Genomic DNA, 19,825 nt, shown 5'->3' on the forward strand with positions numbered 1-19,825 from the left:
CTCCAGCAGACTTATCAAGAAGTCCAGGAAGCCAGCCAGCGGTCAGGGGCAGCTCCACAGACCTGCCGCTATTATCAACAGCTCCACATGCTTCTGGCAAGCAAGCCCACCGCAGAGCCCGGAGTGAATTATGATATTTGTGGAGGCCCTGGTATGCATTCCAACATGAGCACGGAGGAGCAGTGTGGTCCGGAAGAAGGCGGAAATGGAGAAGAGGAAAAGGAGCAGCGAGCAGGGAACAGATCAAGTTGTTCTGGACAGCCTAGAGCTCTTCACCATAGACCTGGAACCAGTCCCCAAGCCCTCTGGAGCTAGTGGTTCTGGTGAGTCTTTATCCTACATGCTAGAAGCAGGCTGAGGGAGGGTACAGCTGTAGAGTTTTGCATAGCTACAGGTTTGCTATCTGTGCTTCTCTGCCCCACAGAACAGCATCAATGTTTCTTGGGGTGGAGTGCTTCTTTTTGGAGACCTCCTTGAAAGCCTCATCTAGGCACTCTATCCCCCGCCCTCCCCTACAAGATGCTTGGGTAGGCCTGACTTGTTGCGGCTTCCATGGTGGCACACCTTGCCACGCCAGGCAACCAGATAGCAATCTGGTGTCATGGCACCACAAGTATTTTAGCAAATTTTCCAGGCTTTTAGTCACACAGCTGGACTAGCTGGGCTTTCTCCATATCTGTTAGTTTTAGGAGGGTGAGGTCTTCTTTGGCAACCTGAGGAAGCACAGCAATTCACTTTTTTTTTTTTTTTTTTAAAAAAAAACATGCTTCCTGTCCCTTAATATTGGCCTGCAGCAGCCAGCAGATGCTCCGTTCCCCACCACGCGACACTGTCTCCAAGCAGCATTTTGTCTCAGTTTTCATTTCTGCACCCCACCCCTGGCCCCCATGCCATGCTGCTGCCAGGCTCTGCTAGGCTTTTCCCCTTCCAATCCCCACTCCCCCAGGGTTTCTTTTGATTTTGCAGGACTGCTGAGCACCATGCAGCTGTTAGGCTCTGCTGGGCATTTTCCCTCCCATGTCCCTTTCCAAGCACTGGTTTTCAGTTCTCAGGAATCCCCCTGAACCACGAGGGAGATTCCTCTCCCATGTTCCTTTACATCCAACTTTTTCCTTTACATTATTTTTATTGTGCATCAAAACCTGCCCCCCCCAAACATGCAGCTGTCCATCTGTCACTGTCACAGGACACCCACCCACGACACCTGGCAGCTGCCCCTGCTTTGCAGATCTTCCCATTCCCACCAAAAGAGAACAATTGCTTATAACTTACTATGTCCACAAAGCAACATACTGGAGAAGTGATGGCAAGTGAGGAATTGTGAAATGCCTACTTACTGTCCCATCCTTAATAACCCATGTGTCCTTCCAAAGCACACTTTCACTTATAGTACGCAGAAAGACCCATTCATTGCACTTCAAAGCACATTACGTCAGTTGTATCTTAATTTTGACCTTCATTTTCCAGACCCAGTGCCCAATGCTGCAGAGAAAACCAGGAGATGCAGGAAGTGCAAACAAGATCTGATCCTGCAGCACATGCAAGGCACTCAGGCAGAGCACAAGAACTTGACAAAGGACACTGCTCAGTGGTATCGCAGTATAGCTGAGAGGTGTCAGAGTCAAGTTAACTTTAACAAGAGACTGCTTGACCTGCAGCAGCAACAATTGTCAAAGATCAATGAGGCTGCAGCAAAGCAGCCCAAGGTCGCATCAAAGCTCGTAACAGCTGTTACTGAGCAGATGAAGATCCTGCACTCCCTGCTTCAGTTGCAGAGGGACTCCCAAACCAGAAGGGCATCAGCTGATACCCAGTGGCCGAAGTGCCCTGAGGAGAGGGCGCCTATCCCCCATTGTCACGGTCCCCACAACAAGTCCCCCGAGGAGAGAGCACTCGCCCCCGTCGTCAGGGTCCGGAGGGAGGGCAAGACTACCCTGCTGCTTCAGCCCCCAAGGGTCACTGCAAGGCCTCTTTTCCCAGCCAGTTAAACCTTTCCTCCCTTCAAAATAAAAATCATGACTTTGAGCTTGGTGTGATTTCTTGTCCTGCAGTGCTGTTGGGGGTGGGGGTGGGGGGGAGGGTGAGCATCACTGAAGGCACAGCTGCCCAGTGATACTTCCTTGTCTTCAGCAGAGACACAGCTGAGGGAACCGGGTGGTTGGGGGAGGGTGAGTGCCACTGACAGTACAGGTGGGCAGTGAAACTCTTGCCTGCAGATGCGTGGCTGAGGGAACTGGGCGTAGGGGGTGGGGTGCTGAAGGCACAGCATATTCTTTTTATTAACTTAACCCCCTCCCACCAAAGATCATTCATTCATTACAGCACTGTTGATTTATTGACATTACGGCAGAGACATACAGAGGTACCATCTGCATTCTAGATCATTCATAAAGCTGTTTTTTTAAAGCGTCCCTTATTGCTGCAGCCTGAGCATGGGTACTGGTGGATGGCAGCGTAGATGGCCGTGAGTAAGCCGTCTATTGCCTCCACTTTGGTATCCCAGACAGTCTGGAAAGTCTCCCACTTTCACGTGTCTTGTGCAAAATAGTGCACGCTGTAATAGCAGTGGGGACATTAGCTTCAGAAATGTCCAAACAGGTCAATAAACATCTGAACATCACTTTCAAACGTCCAAAAGTGCATTCCACGATCATTCTGCACTTGCTCAATCTGTAATTAAAGTTTTCCTTGCTGGGGTCCAGGGCACCTATGTAGGGTTTCATCACGCAGGGAAGCAGAGGGTAAGCAGGGTCACCCAATATAAAAAAAATGGGCATCTCCACATTGCCAATTTTGGTTTTTCAATCAGGGAAAAAAGTCCCATCCAGGAGTTTTCGGTACAATCCTGAATTTCGACATATGCACGCGTCATGAACCCTCCCTGACCAGCCAACGCTGATGTCGGTAAAATGTCCTTTGTCATCTACCAACCCCTGCATAACCACGGAGGAGTGCCCCTTTTGATTAATATACTCTGAGGCCAGGTGGGATGGGGCCATGATGGGGATGTGCATGCTACCTATTGCCCACTGAAATTAGAAAAGCCCTAGGCAGCAAAGCCATTCATTGGGCCCTGTACGTCCCCCAGGGTCACCATCTTCAGGAGGAGATGCCGACAGATGGCATGGGCCACCTCCATTACCCCGGACCCCACTGTAGATCTGCCTACCCCAAACTGATTTGCCACTGACTGATAGCTGTCAGGAGTTGCAAATTTCCACAGTGCAATTGGCACTCACTTCTGTACCATTACAGCCTGCCCCATTTTGGTGTTACTGTGCTTCAGGGAGGTGGTCAGCACATCAAAGTTGCACAAAGGTGGACTTGCACATGTAAAAGTTCTGCACCCACTGCTGATCATCCGAGGACTCAAACGATGTGATCCATCAGAATGTGCAGGTCTCGAGTCCAAATACATCGCTCCACTATCAATGCATTCATGTCAGCCACCAGCTCTGCGTTCTTGGACCACAGTTGGCACAATTGCTATTCCAAAACACCATCCTCATCATCACCATCTACAGCAAGAGCAGCAGCAGCAGCAGCAGCACCACCACCACCACCACCACCACCACCCAGGATACATAAGCGCCACAAGCTTTGGAATTGAAGGACAAATTGCGTGACAGCTGCTGTGGATACCGAAACAATCAGTGCTATGAGTTTGAGTGTTTGTGGATCCATACTTGCGTTGGAATGCTGCAGCAGGAAATGGTGCAATCTCCATTTTTTTTGCTCAGTTAGTGATGCACTGAATTCTGGGATAGCGCTTGGAGTTCTGGGATTCCAATATGAAACACCCACAAGCAACCGAGGGTAAGGCACTGTCAGATAGGTACCCACAATGCTGTGTTTATGCTGTTGAACTTGCACGTGGCCATTGGGAAGCAGAGATTCGACACTGAGAAAAGGTGGGTCAAATTTCAAGAAGCTTTGTGGACACTATTAGAATTCATAATATCGAGATTAAATACAAATTTATTATATAATTGATTATCTCATAGTGTAGACGCAGCCTGTGACAACCTAACAATGCAACAGCATGTAAGAAAGCACTAACAATGAATACATGCAGCTCACAATGCCAGTCTCAGAGGTTGAGTGTGCAACAGCAACACCCTACTCTTCTTTCCAAAAAGGTACAGGAAGACTAAAATATATGCTTTCCCATATTTTCTACAAATTTAACTAGTTCCAGGAAAAGAAACTATAAATTTTGGAAATCCAAATGGACATTCTTTGCATATCCCCTCAATATCTTGAACTACATGCTTGAAGCTTTTAAAGCTGCATGGTTCAGAAGCCGGGCAGCAAGGAAAGGAGAAAAGTTACACAAGCAGTTACACACTAATGGTGCATTTATTCTCAATACTGCGTTAAAAGTATTGCTGCAAAACTCATCAAGGACTCTTCTCACCCTCCTCAATACAAACAATTTAGTTGGCTCCACTGCAGCTGCCTCTGCAGAAAGCTCGCTCTGTAATGGTTATTTTGTTCATAGGAGTTCATCCACAAAGATTCCTAAGCCCAGCTAAGCTACTACTAGTTGTAGGATGCCAAACGCCACAAGTCTGTGGAACATATGTGAAATGTGGCAAATGACAGTCCTCTGATAGGGCTTCCAGCTCTCAGCCATTTTTGGGTGGGGGAGGTGGTGTCACAGCACTCAAAGATCCTGTCTACATTAGATGGATAGTAGGATTTTGTATCACTCCCAGGGAAAAAAGCACACTTTTTGCAGCTTTAGCCCATGCATTTCAACACTTCAAATAACTACATCAGAAGTTTGAGGCTCATACATCAAAAATCCACCCTACTCCCTCCCCCCAACTCCATTTTGAAGTTTTCATCTCACCACCATCCTCTGGCACATTTAATCTGTCTCCAGCCCCCAATATTAAGACCCCTTTCTGAACATAGGTACTGTGACTATTAATACAGAATGTGATCATTTGGCCTGAGTGCTCCTTTGCACACATGGCTAATACCGTCAAAAAGTGCTAGTTTTAGTTGCTAGTAACTGATTATGAGAAAGGCAATGCTGATTACCTCAGCCTTTACACTGAGAAAGTCTGGGAAAGCATGCAGAGGTTTACCTACCCTGCACAGTGATGGGTTGCTGTAGAAAGCCACACACATTTAACACTCTCACTAAGACAGCTACTTGATCCTACTGGGAAAGACAGTACACACTAGACACACCCCCATTGCTGTAATTTGGAATGGACTGCCCTCTCTCATTGCCTCCCTCTTAATACCACCAAGAACCAGATTTTCCCCCCCGAGAAGTCTCTTACATGTCAACAACTGCAGCCTACAGCAATCCTAATCAAATAATAAAAGAAAGACCTATATATTCATATATCTTATGACCCCTACTCTCCATACACTGCTAATTCCTTAAAGGACACTACTTGCCAAAGACAAGTTTTCCTAAAAGTTTACCAGAATTATTTGGACCTTGCTAAAGGCTATATTACACACGTTAATGTGAGAACCCAAACTTCTAAGGTGTATTAAGAGCAGTTAAGCCAAGCCATGAAGTGTGGGTGGGGGGGGGGGGAATACAAGGAGGCAGAAGAAAATGGGCTGAATGAGACATCAGATCCAAGCAGCAGAAAAAAAATGAAGACAAGGAAGGAGTAAAGGTGTTACACACAAAGAGCCAAGCAGGGCGTACTCAGAAATCGGGTCCTCCTGCCACCAGGCTTGAACGTCACCCGCTCAGATGCACAGTTAAACTTCGCACAGCCTGTGATAAAACAAAAGAGGGAAGACCGGAGAAAGGAGAGAAGAGACAGAACACAACTACAAGATGTTAGCAACTTGAGGTCGGAGGGGTGAAATGCAGTAACATGACACACAAGAACAAGCCTCAAGAGCTGGAGTAGGGGGTTTTATACACAGTACAAGGAACAAGGACTTCTTCCAATCATTACATGGCAAGTTTGGGTTTTTTGCTAAAACAGTGCCACCTTCCAATATCTAATCCAGTAGGAATACGGCTGTGCTCCACAGTACAGTCTAAATCCCGGCAAAGGCACTCTCTCAATTACATACGACTGCACAATTTTGGGACACATGACGTTACAGATTGGTAACTCTACTATTTCCACAGCAGGTTAGTGGAGAAGGGGCAGAAAAACCCCAAAAGGAAAAGTTTATGAAGGAGAAACTTTCCAACTTCCATTCTTCTACCTGTCGACCCTTTTCTGCTGTCAGTCCCCACATTTAACTCCATACCCTGCAATTCAAACAAAACCACCAGCAGCAGCTTGTTGAGACTGCTGCACTTCCCTGGTCCCATGGGAATATTTACAATGGATATTTATAAAATAGTTTGTATGGAACAATTGTGAATCACAGAAATGAATAAAGCAATTCACAAATAGACCAACAGTTTTTAAATGAGTGGAAGAAAGGAGATTCCCAAATACCAAGCAGAGCCTCCCCAGAGACTAGTTTATCCTTTTGATAAGGTATTAGAACATTAATGCCCAATCTGAGGGCTATAAGGAAAAGAGAGCTATTAACTACCCCCATACAGTGTGCTCATACATTACATCCCTGTTCTAAGAATCTTTAAGCCAATACAACCACAGGAGTTTGCTGCATTTTCTGAGTTTTTTCACTCTTCAGTTTTTCATATCTTTCAGTGGTGCCATTAGAACAGAAGGAGTACTATGTTATCCCTTCAATACCTCACTTTCCCACCCTGAAAACTTAGAAAACTAGTTGTAAATAGTGTGCTAAGCCTTACAAACACCTTGATCAGCCTCTAAGCATAGGCCATACCCTGAATTCAATCTACTACATTGTGCGTCTCAGATGTCCCCAAGCTGAAAACTTTTGATACATGCCTTAGCATAAATTCCATACAAGTTCTTACCTTGGCCTGGTGCAGAAAGACTTGGTACCGAAATAGCACCATCACTGGTAAAGGCAGAGTAGAGGTTCTCACTAGAAGGAGATGGTTTAAGGGGCTGTAACAGATGGTTTTGTCCAGTCTCTGGCACAGTACCAGGAGGAAGAAGAGTCTGCTGTGGGGGCAAGACTGAGGGGGCACTCTGAGCAGACAGGTTGCCTATAAAAAATGAAATTTTCATCAGGACAGTGAACATTAGACATTCAGTTTCCCTACCTCACCTCAGAAGCTTTTCTGCTGTTCCAATGAACAGAAGAAAGACAGTAGCTGACAAATGCTTGGGAGATTTAGCAGGTAAAATCTGCAGTGTACACATGAGAACTAAAACCTGTATCATTGCAAGGGACTTGTAGAAGTGACAAGGTAGAAATGCTGAGAATGTGAAGTCAGCAGGCCACCTTCAGGGAAGGTTCTTCACCCTTTTGCAGGATTCTTGTAGTTAGATTACTATGCCTTACCAAAGGATCTTTATCATTGCTAACAAAGGAGCCAAGAGTAGAATTTGGAGTAATGGGGTTTTACAAAGGCCTTTGGCAACCCTGTTCTGCCTCACAAGCATGTGTCAGGGTAGCTCTTACACAGCATGTCAGAGCACAAGTAAGCAGCACAAGTGACAGAGCACGGGAGAACAGGTGCCATTACTTTAGCAGATGCCTGCCTATATAACTCATGTAACAGTCCCCAGAGAAGATACGACAGCTGGGATTCTTGCATTTTAGCCTTAGAAAAGTGAAATGTTTAATAAGTCCTTGGTATACCCCCTATAAATGTGGTCACTTAAAATAAGTTTGGTGTTGCAATCTGAGAAGCTGACAGCACTGACTGAAAAATCCTATATCAGAGAAGAGGTACAGACAATGCAAGCTTTCCCAAAATACTCTGCTAATGTACCTCAACACTGACCTGGAGGCACCTCTTCGGTCAGTAAAATGGAAGTTCAGTACCAACTGCACATTCAGTCCTTGGTCTTCCCACTGAGACCACTAACAGGCAGGCCAATTAACACAAAAATTGCTGGGCAGACCATCAATCCATTTCACAAAGACAATTTACATAGCTTGTAGAAAGAAAATTCAATGGAAGACAAGTGCCCTGCTGTGTCTCACGAGGCATTGCAAACACTTCAACAAATATTGCCATTCACACCACTGGTCTTCCCATATCCATGTGCTAAATGGCATTCTAGGGGTGTTAAAGGGATTTTCCACATGCTGGGAAAGGAAGTTTCATTTTCATGGACCTATTTTTCTGACTACTGTTGCTAGTTAGGAAAAAAAACTGTTGTTCTTTTTAATTAGCATGACTTCCCTCACAATCTCTTTCATCATTTAATCCTGTAATTACACAAGATGCTTAATTTGTGACACTGCAGTCACTCCCACAGGAGAAATAAATGAGATTAGAACTTCCTTGAGATAAGGAAATGCTATACGGTTAAGCACCTATTACAGAAAATAAAGATATCTGCAACAGCAAAGGAACAGAAGTATCACCAAGTACAGTTACCTTACACTGGACAATGAGCTCCAGTCTTGAAGTGCATCTTTAAATGTGACTACAACAAATAAGTTAAATGGGAGGCATCCAAGGGTCCTACTAAAAAATAAGTTTGCCTGACTCTTCCCCCATGCTTCAGAATTTATCCTTTGATGCTAGAATCCCCAGCTTTTGCCAGTGGAAACACTATGATTAACCTCTGCAAGATCAATTAGGAGTGTAAGGTTTTCAAAATGCTCTCCCAAGAAAGACAACATATTTGAATTCTAATTTAAAAAGCCAAAGTGGCCAGTGAGACTACAAAACACTGTTAGTAAGGGTTATAGGAAAAAGGCCATTATAGGAAAAAGGCTAGACTAAACATGGTAGACTCATATGCCATGCCAAAACAGTGAGACAGACTCCTCTGAGAAACAGTCAAGATATCCCAACTAACCAACCAACCCCACCCATCAATCTAAGGAGTGAGGGAGTCCCCATAATCTACTTTAAAAAAAAAAAGTTAAGGAAGAATCAAAAAGTTGCTTCTGAACAATCTGCCCTGCATGTCAGAGCTCCTTACCAAGCAGCTGAGGGCTCTTATTACCCTGGGAGCTGCTGCGGCTGGATTTGCTGCTTTTTCCTTTTGTAGGTCTCCTCCTCCTCCCTGAGAGAGGAGCAGCTGGAGGAATGATTACTGCAGGAGGGACCTTGCCCAGTTTGGTGTATAGCAATTCAATCTCCTGCTTCTGGCGACTCTGCAGCTCCTGAATCTCTTTAAGGTGCCTAAAGAAATAAGGACACATATGAGAACTTAACAAGTTCTGTCCCACCCCATTGAACTGCTTCCTTTCTGCAGCTATGTCTATCCTAGACCAAGAAAGTCAACTGCACATATGAAATTCTAGCTACAACTGTGCAGGTAAAACTGACTTATCTGTGCTCGGCTAATTTGTGTCTATGCAAGGGAAGGTGGATGGGAGAACTTCTCCCTTCAATCTCCTTTACTCCTCACGATGAGTACAAGGGTCATCTGTGACCCCAAGAGCTTGATTTCAGGCATCCAAGCCAGGAAGAGAAACAGGGGAAGATCATCAATAAGGTCTGGAGATTCAGTATAAACACTGTAAGGTTAGCAAGATTCACTCTCACTTTAAGACACAGGGGCTTTGGAACTTCCACTAGACTTGTTATAGTCTCAGATTCTTGTGATGTCTTGTTACATATAAGAAGCAAAAATGCCAGCTAACTACTTCAGACACTTATGCATGGAGTCTAGCTTGCCTTACAAAACACCATAAGAACTCAGGCAGTTCAGTCTTCTCTGACCTATTGGACCTTACAGTTGTGGACCCAAGAAGAAAAACATTGAATATCTGTAGAAGGTTCACCAATCAGTTTTGTTTTCAAAGAAAATTTTGGCACCAGATTATGACATCTGGTCATACATGTGTAATCACAAGAGATATCAGTTAAAACTTCATAATAAAGGATGGGTGTGTATTTACAGAGACCACCACAGTCATTTATCAATAAGCTAATTTTATCCCTACATAAAAATTCTGGCAATTTCTACAGAAAAGTGTATTTAACAGAGGATTGCTCTAAAAAAGTCTCCCCCTTGCCTTTTCCTTTGAGAGCCCTGACCTGCCACAAAGAGGAGAAATTCAAACTAAAACTGTTACCTATGCAATTCACACAATCAGCATCATTCTTAAAAAAAGAAATCTTACTTTTCTCGCAACCGTCGTAGCTCTGATTTCAAGTCTTCATCTTCAATATCCGACTCATCACTGCTCACATATGAAGAATTGAACGAGTTGCTAAGGCTCTGAATGGGGAGGCTGATCTTTGAACCCAGGGGCTGGAGAAAGTCTGGGCTACCTGAGCCATCATCCAGTTCATTAGCCAATCCACTCAGGAACGCAGCCTCCACATCAGATGATGGCCCATTCAGAAGTGGAGAGTGCCTGGGCTCCACCAATTCTAGCACCTCTTTCTTTGGAGTCATGCCATGAGAAGAAACGTGTTCTGAATCCACAGAAAGAGGAATAGTCATTGGGGATTCCTTCGCCACACAGGTGACATCATCTTGAGTCCTTGACACAGAAAAGCGGCCCACTTGGTTTGTTGCTGTCATCACTTCAAAGCGCCCAACCTTAACTGGCTGCCCCGCTTCTGATGGCAACTGTTTGGCAGGAGATGTATGTGAAACAACACCATCTGTTGCATCTAAGGAGGCACCAGTGAGAACCTCTGTTGTGACACTGGCAGTCTGCTTCACAAGAGTACTCTCTGGGCTGCTGCCAGACAAAGATGAATCAGAAGAGGTATCAAAACACACAGGCTTAGTTTCTTCAGGTTTACTATCACTCTCCTTCAACACATCATCCACTGCCATGGACACCTGGAAGTGTTGGAAACACTAAGTAAGCACAGCATTCTGAACCCTTTGCAGCAATATATACATGACCAATTCTCACTGAACTCTATGGCCGAAAACACAAACTGGGAAGAGTGATCAGCTGCCTTGAGCACAGCAAAGTAAGTTGCTTTTTCCTGGCCACATATCCACTCATCATACAGTTATAGGAAAAGGCAGGGTAAATACCATCTGTTCCAGAGCTAAGCCATCCCAAACTTATTTCATACACAAAGACACCTGCTCTTGGAAGAACTACATCTTTCAGTACGATTCCTTCATAGGCAAAGATACAGCAAAGTGCACCAATATGACCCCAGCCATCATATGGCTAACATTAAAGATACAGACAACTAACAGGAAAGTTGACACATAGCTAAGTCTTAATTCTAAGAGTTCAGGTGCCACAGAATACCATGGCCACAAATCCAAAATGCTGCAATGCCATGTTAACTAACTGGCACCACAGTTCACAAATAGAAAACAGAATTTACTTCAGGCTCAATAGTGGCACTTCCTCCCAGTACAATGACTAGCAAAATGGTTTATTAGGTGAGCTTTCGTGGGACAGACCCACTTCTTCAGACCATAGCCAGACCAGACCAGACTCAATATTTAAGGCACAGAGAACCGAAAACAGTAAGCAAGGAGGACAAATCAGAAAAAGATAATCAAGGTGAGCAAATCAGAGAGTGGAGGGGTGGGGGGGAGGTCAAGAATTAGATTAGGGGCTTGTCTGCATACTTGGCTCAATCTAATTCTTGACCTCCCCCCCCCACCCCTCCACTCTCTGATTTGCTCACCTTAGTTATCTTTTTCTGATTTGTCCTCCTTGCTTACTGTTTTCGGTTCTCTGTGCCTTAAATATTGAGTCTGGTCTGGCTATGGTCTGAAGAAGTGAGCCTGTCCCACGAAAGCTCACCTAATAAACCATTTTGCTAGTCTTTAAAGTGCTACTTGACTGCTTTTTGTTTTGATAGTGTATAGACTAGCACGGCTTCCTCTCTGTTACTATCCCAGTACAATGGTGTGCCAGGAGCCTCAAAAGGCTCCAATCAACCAAGCAGGCTCCAATTTTTCCAAGGTATTTAGGCATTAGGATGCCCAACTGATTCAGGAACCTCAATCTCATTTTCAAAAGTGGTTACGAGGCAAAATCCAATTGGCAGCCAATGCATTTTAAGCACTTAAGTGCTTAAACTGCTTTGGAAATGAGATTTTTCGCTCCAAAACCAGATGAGCATTGCAATGCTGTGTGCATCAATACCTAAATATCTTGAAAAATCTGCGCCTTACTGCTTTACCGTAATGGAAAGTGAGTTTCCTGGATCAATGCTCTGGTCATAGAGTAAATCTGCAAAGTAACAGTTACCTACCTGAAATCGTCCCATTTTAAAAACTCCAGCTCCTGCAGAGGTAGTCATTGCACTGCTCTCTGCATCCTGTGATGCTGCAATTGAGAAAAAGAAGAGCGTGCCAGGGAAGAGAAAAGAAGAAATAAGTGGTTGCGTCTTTCTCCCACTTGAGACATGAACAGTCTCTCTGGGTAGGGTCAGCCCGCCCTAAATACATCTTGCATCTGTGAAAGGTCTCAAGTATTATTGCTGCACCCAGTCTTTCCATAATGCCATTACTTGAGCTCATCTGCCTTCCTTTAACTTATCGGACTTCTAAAGTACAGGAATGGAGAGATCATTTAATTGCATTATTGCTGAGCTACAATAAAACAGAGCCTGATTGATTCATGTCTTTTTACACCAAGTACTGCTGTGAATTACTTGAGGATAGCCTCACATTGAACTGACCAGTCACAAACCAGAACACTCCAATTTTGTTTTCCAGTCCACCCCCTTTAGGGTCATCTGCTGTGTTCTATTTTGAACTACTCCAGTTTATTGCCTTATCTAATCCAAATACTAAATGTCTTTAAACTAACAGGAGATCAAACAGCTTGGCACCAGATACATCATAACTGCAAAATTTACTGAGGCGTCATTGCAGTAACTTCTTTGAAAATCATTCTAGATGAAGGATTGTCCTGTTACAAAATTAGCACAAACGTGGTTTGTATTTGGGGATAGAGATGAGGAGATGGAATTATCTGGACTTCAGCAGCAATTTTCTTCATACAGATCAAATAGTCATTGCCGTAAAGTTATTCAAATGCCAATAACCCTGTACTGTAACTACGGTTGAGAATGAGATTACTGGTTTCCAACATCTGATCCCGGCAAAAGTATTTGCTCAAGCAGTCTGCCAGTGTTCTGAAGACCCAGTTAGGGGCAGAAATATAAGTCTGATTGACCTTGCACCAGTTCCATAGTTTTACCGCACCTACACAAAGAAGGGAAGATCTTTCTACTTCTTGGACAATTTATTTAGCATATGCTGGTATAGTCTGTCATGAGAAGGAACTGTCTGCACGCAAATCTGATCCACTTTTAGTTCTAGGCAGTTGATATGCAACTCTAGAACCTGATCACAGAATGACACTAGTTTGTTTGGATGTTGAGTGTGTAAAATGTCTTCAATCAACAGTGTAGGTGCAAGTGTGGCATGACAACAGGTGTAAACTGCCAGATGACCTAGGAATGGAAGACAATTCTGGCTACTATCAGAGAGGTAGCCATGTTAGTCTGTAGCTTTGAGAACAAGAAGTCCTGTGGCACCTTATGGACTAACAGATACTTAACATCCTGAACAGTGATCCTTCACTCTCACAGACCTTGGGAGGTGGGCCTGTCCTTGCCTACAGACAGCCTGCCAACCTGAAACAAATCCTTACCAGCCACCACAAATCACAAACCAGTGACTCTAAGCCTGGAACCAGCCCCTGCAACAACCCTCGCTGCCAACTCTGCTCACATATCTACACCAGTGACATCATCACAGGACCTAACATCACCCATACCATCAGGGGCTCCTTTACCTGCACATCTACTAATATAATATATATGCCATCATGTGTCAGCAATACCCCACTGCAATTTACGTTGTCCCAACTGGACAGTCTATGTAAAATAAATGGACATAAAATCAGACATCAGGAACGGTAATGTACAGAAGCCTGTGGGAGAACACTTCAATCTCCCTGGATACTCAGTAGCAGATTTTAAGGGTGACAGCCCTGAAACAAAAATTTCAAAAACCAAATGGAGAGCGCAATCTCTGAGCTCCAATTTATTTGCGAATTTGACTCTGTTAACCAAGGATTAAACAGAGACTGGGGAGTGGCTTGCAGCTTACAAAAGCAGCTTCTCTGCCCTGGGTGTTAATATCTCCCCATTAGACTCTGACAATGGGTCATAGCTCCCTGTCTGATCTGACTTGTTTTTTCCTCTTTTGATACGTACTATTGATAATGGGCCATTTCCACCTTGCTGAATAGACTGTCAGCTCTGCCCCTCCCTTTTACTGGGACCCCACTCTTTAAATACTCCTCTGAAACCACCCCCCAACTCATGCATCTGATGAAGCGGGTCTTTGCCCACGAAAGCTTATGTTTGAAAATATCTGTCTACAAGGTGCCACAAGACGACTTCTTGTTCTCAATTCTGGCTACTGTTTGCAGGAGCATTAGGACCTGCAAGATCAGTCTCAATGCCTTCCTTACTGTGAAAAGAACTTTGTTGTGACAGTGGCCCTTGAGGAGCCAAATATTTATTGCAGTTGAACACCTGCCATTGCCAGAAGCTTCATAAATAAGTCCAAAAAGTCCAATGTTCCCAGCTGACTACACAGTACAGAAACTTCTTGCAAGAAGATTAAATCAGGTCATCAAAACAGGTGCCCTGTATATCAACAAAAGAGCATTCATCTTCCAGCTCTGGAGAGTTTTAAAGCAGGATGTGTCAGCATCCTGAACTTGTGTTTTTAATAAAGTGCTTCTGATATGAGTGATATGGGTGGAGGGGAAGAGAAGAGGGCAAATGTACTGGAATCGAACCCCTCCCCACTGTGTTAAGAGCTGTAGCGAGGGGATAGGCTGCCTCAGTAGATGCTCATGAGATGCACATCTCTAAGAGATGAAATGCATAGACTAGAGAAACATTAACCTCCAAAACCCGCCTGAATGTTGAATGGACACAAGCAACATCTTGAAAAGTCACTAGTTACAGAAACCGGTAACTGTCTTAGTATGTTTTCTCATGTCCATTCAAAGTGGGTGATTCCAAGCAGTACTGAAGGAGGGAGAGAGGGGAGGGAGGAGTTTAAAGACACACAGCAGAGTGGTGTTGCAGTCTGAACTCACCCCCAGCCTGATGGTCATGAATGCATGAACTAAAGACCACATTAAGCCTTGCAGATATCCTAGATAACACTAAGAGCTAAGATGAGCACCGAAGAAGCCTGTGCCCTGCTCAAGTGCACTCTCACTAGCGGTGGCAGCTGGATTCTGCCAACCCATAGCACATCTGGATGCAAGAGATTATTCAGTCTGAGAGCCTCTTTGCAGGCACTAGGAGCCCTTTCATATTCTTGACATGCGTGGTAAAGCACTGAGATGACCTATGGAACTGCTTCATCTGATCAAGGTAAAAGGCAAGAGTTATTTTAACACCTAGGGTGTGAAGGTGCCTTTCCTTGTCAGTCTTTTGCAGCTTCAGAAGACTGGGAGGAAGATGTCTTAAACCATAGGAAATGCAGAAATCACCATGAGGAGGAAGGCCAGGTGGGGCTGGAGCTATACCTTATCCTTACAGAAAACAGTATATGGCAGCTCTGAAGTCAAGGCATGTAGCTAGTAGACTCTCCTGTCCAACTTGATCACTACCAGGAAGGTTACCTTCCAAAGGGGGTGAAAAAGGGAGCACAAGGCCATGAGCTCAAAGGCTCCAACCTATGGGTAAAGCCGATCCAGACTTTTCAAGATGCTGACTGTCAAATCATGGGAAAACACTGATTCACCTTAAATTGGAGAATGGAAGGATGAGATTGCTGCCAAGTGAATCTTGACTGAAACATGCACCAGGCTCTGATGCTTCAAGATGGAAGAGGTAATCCAAGACAGTTTGTTCAGAGGCTCGAGGGAGAAACACCTGTCTCTGTGGCTCACACCAAGAATTTACTCCACTTTGCCATGTGTGTCTGTATGGGCATCAGTTTTCAGCTTCTTAGGAGGACTTGCTGCACTCCCTCAGCAGGCTAACTCCTCCAGTTTCCGCCATGAAGCAGCCACACCATGAGGTGGAGAGAAAGTAAGTCAGGATGAGTAGACAACGTGGCACAGTAGGTCTGGCTGGGCCAGCAGGAGCCCTGGCAGGAGACCACAAGGCTCAATGCTGAACCAATGTTGGCATAGCCATAACAGAGCGATGAGGACTCAAGCCTGGTTCTGCTTCACCTTTAGTACAACCTTGGTGATGAGAGGAACTGGGGGAAGCATAGAACACTTCCTCCCACCCTCCCATGGTCCATGTTAAGAGGAAGACGGACATGGGCACTATGGTTGATGGTAGGTGCCAACCATTATGTTTGCAGGCCTCCCATTTGGCCAGGCAATGGCCCCTCAGATGTTTAGCAAATGTATATCATTGGGCATCACTGCACAGTGTAAGTGTGGAGAGCAGGGTGGAGTACACCACTCAACTGGGACCTTGGAGTTCAACAGAGCAGCTGAAGCAGGGTATATATCTGACACCTGGTTGCCCTTTTCTTTCCACTGACCTGGAGATTTGCCCCTGCCCACCTTATGTTTCCAAGACAGAGCTAATGACAGAGATCAGTGCCAGACCCCCAATGGTGCACCCTGAGAACCGAAGCACTAGTGCTTGGCACTGAATCAGAACATTGATCATGCAAGCGTTGACTCCATCAGGAAAAACTTTAAAACTGACATCTCAGTCTTACTTTATGGCCCAAGAAATCTGCAATCTGGCACTTGTCACTACCAGGTGCTTCTCCCAAACACTGCAAATAGGTGTCATGTGAATCATTACGGGTGCAAGTCTGTGGCAACTAAAGCATAACTTAAAACTGAGGACTGCAGCATGCCCCATCCAAAGGCAACATCCTGAAGGGACCTACAGACTGTTCTAAACAACAACAGATTAGAGGGAAACTCCTGACAGCTAAAAAGGCTAATTAAAATAGGAAGGACAACAGAACTATAGCACTGCAGTTTCAACCACCACCACTGGCAGCAAGAAGGAACTGAGGGTGGCAGGGGTCCAGCAGCACTTTAAATAGCATGCCACGCGTACATCACTCCAGGAGGTGCCGGAAATGGTCCCTTACGGATTCTGCTGAGGAAAAGTCTTTTGGCACCCAGTGCACGTAGTGAGCACACACCACCTATTTGAATGGACCTGAGCAAGCACTCAAAGAACAGTTTTTATAAGCCATCTTATAAAGTTGGAGAAATGGTAGCCAAGGTTTGATAAATTGTTTTGGGAGGCTCAAACAAAGCCTTGCCCAGAGGTCAGGCTTCTCAAACAGAAGTGGCAGGATGGAGGATGGCAAAGAGTTTATGCTGGTCTCACGAACACCCACACAATCCCTTAAAGGGAGTCAATTCTCAGACCTCTTGGGACTTTTTAAATCAGCAGCAGATGAGAGGCATCATGGCCTCATGAGGTAAGGAGCAAGACTGGTTAGTAGCTTCCTCACCTTCTCTCCTGTTCCTTGAAAGATTCCTCCCGGGATAGAGACTGATTTGGAAGGACTGGAGAAGCACATGGTGGTTGTGAGATGCTATCCACAGGTGCAACTGGGTACTCTATGGAACCCTAAACTGTAACGGCAGCCCACCACTCCCAATATGACCACTGAGGGAGGCCATAAGGAAAAGGAGAAAGCATCCAGGACTGACCACACAAAGGAACAAACTTTGCTTCTCCCTTGGACCTTCTCCCTCAGAAAAGTGTCAGGAGAGGAAGTTAGCTGATAATTGAGCAAGCCTCTGACAGAAATGAGTCCAAAGAAGGAGCGGACAGGCATGACCTTAAGAGAGGCTGTCTCTTAATGAGTTTTGGGGAACCAGGCCATACCAGTGACATGAGGCTCCACTACTGACAATCCCACACTCATTAGTGAAGGGGACTCATTCACCTGCAACAAACAAGACCCTAGAGAATATGAACCGCAAGTGAGGCGACCTTTAAATATAGGTAATATAAGCAAGGCATAACCAGAGGATTAATTCCATCAAAGGAAGGCAGGCCCATGTCCCCTTTTCTTCCCTCACCACGCGGAGGACTCTCTTGAATTCCCCCCTCAGCAAAATCTACTGTAACTAGATTAAACATTAACAGGGATTACTAAAACCTAAACATGTAAGAACTAGAAGCTATTCCTTAAGAGGTGGTTAATTATGAAGTAGGCAACTAAAGATGCTGTCTCAGTTATCAATTCTAACTGGTTTTGAAATATACAACAATACAGCAGCACTCTTTTGTAAAAAGATAAGTTCACTGAACTAAACTAAGCAGGAAAATATGTTTGCAATATATGTTCCCAGGCCCATACACACACGCTCCCCGCCCCTTCCTAAAGTCTCTTGTGTACAAGCAAATACATTTTCAAGCTACTGTAAAATGCTAAGTGAGCTAGCTAGTTACAGCTTTCCCCAACCCCCAAAACATACATGCTCTATACCTGAAACATTTTGGAACCTTTACAGAACTGTACCATGTCTGTTTAGCAGTTGGATATAAATTTAGGATTTTAAAGTCCACTCTCTGTACCTCGACATCTCTAAATGAAAACCAGAAAGCAAATCTTTTTCCCAACTTTGTTTACATGAAGGTCTGCTGAGAAGGCGCACAAGGATCAAAATAGAGTGGCCTTATTCTTGCCAAATATATAGTATGAGGGAGTGGAGACATCCACTCTACAATTCCTGCTACTTAGTGGGAAGTTGTGTATTTAGGAGAGAGAGAGAGAGACAGAGACAGAGAGAGAGAGTCTGTAAATCTTGATTTAGCTTGTTTTTGGAGAGTTTTACAAATTAAATGAGCTGGCAAACTCCTTGAACCTCTCAGCCTGCAGAAGGAGAATTTCAGTCTAGTTCATCAAACGCTAGTGCCTTTCCAGTTCCTCTAATAAAGCCTGCAACATCAGAACAATCAAATCCTCTTGTTCAGCAAGTCCATTCACATTCCTCAGAAGCCTGAGGTGACAAGCATTAGAATAAATACCTTCTTTCAGGGGCTGTGCTGATGTAGACACCACTCCAGTAACCATTGTAGATGCCACTGCTGGCACAGGCTATGAACACAAAGAAACTCCTGTTACCTGGATCCTTACCACAGCTTTACAAAAACATCCTGTAATAGTTACTATTTTTATCTTCTTCCTTAAGGATAAAGTAATCATCATGGGCAAAAGCAATAAGTCATCTCAACGAATCATGAATAACCACCTGTAGAGATATATGCTTATGTTTTTAAATTATATTTCCAGTGGGTCAACAAACCATCTTCTTTAGGTAACTTGAAGGAGTTTTAGTACAGCCTACACATGGAAGATGGTATGAAATAGCTAGAGTCTAGATTTAAATGGTAACAGCTATTTAAATTTAGGCAACTTGCATTCTGATTGAGATTGTCCATACAAGGGTTTAATATAATATAACTAGTTCACTTTTAAATTCACTCCCTTAAATTCAGATGGTTCCTAGGTGTACCTGTGTACCTTGGTGAGGAATAAGTGTGTGCATACAGGGAGTTAGTGCAGAATATCTACTTTACACTAAGTAGTCCAGCTTTTTTCTCGTGGAGACAATCTCATTTACTTTAGTAAGAGGGCACATTCAGCTGAATATGGTATCTCCTTTCCAACTTACTGGGGTGAATTGTGAACATCCACCCCTCCCATTTTCTAAACAGTACTGATTAGGAGCTTCACAAATTTTAAGATCTAATACGAAGATAAAACTTGTCAGCTACCCAAAACTGCACAGCTCCTTCAGGACTATACCACTTTGTAGCATACAAAATCCAACTTGAGCTGCACCTTTGCCCCAGGAGTCTTGTAGACTCAGTCCAGGACATTCACAGGTC

At 44.4% G+C, this 19,825-nt stretch overlaps 1 protein-coding gene across 12 annotated transcripts in view; it reads right to left on the bottom strand.

Moving 5' to 3' along the window:
* The window catches only part of WNK1 (WNK lysine deficient protein kinase 1), a 170,884-nt gene that overhangs the window by 10,946 nt on the left and 140,113 nt on the right, over window positions 1–19,825 (bottom strand). For 9 of the 12 annotated variants that reach the window (XM_075006217.1, XM_075006188.1, XM_075006133.1 and 6 more), the window contains 6 exons: window positions 18,962–19,031; window positions 12,200–12,273; window positions 10,135–10,808; window positions 8,985–9,187; window positions 6,890–7,084; window positions 5,660–5,752 (listed from right to left, as the gene is read on the bottom strand). In XM_075006217.1, coding sequence (XP_074862318.1) covers window positions 5,660–5,752; window positions 6,890–7,084; window positions 8,985–9,187; window positions 10,135–10,808; window positions 12,200–12,273; window positions 18,962–19,031 — 1,309 coding nt within the window. The remainder of the gene's footprint in view (window positions 1–5,659; window positions 5,753–6,889; window positions 7,085–8,984; window positions 9,188–10,134; window positions 10,809–12,199; window positions 12,274–18,961; window positions 19,032–19,825) is intronic. The other 3 variants (XM_075006180.1, XM_075006163.1, XM_075006198.1) reach the window with 2 other exon arrangements.

This window comes from Carettochelys insculpta, chromosome 1 (assembly GCF_033958435.1).
Source record: "Carettochelys insculpta isolate YL-2023 chromosome 1, ASM3395843v1, whole genome shotgun sequence".
Classification (NCBI taxonomy): domain Eukaryota; kingdom Metazoa; phylum Chordata; order Testudines; family Carettochelyidae; genus Carettochelys; species Carettochelys insculpta.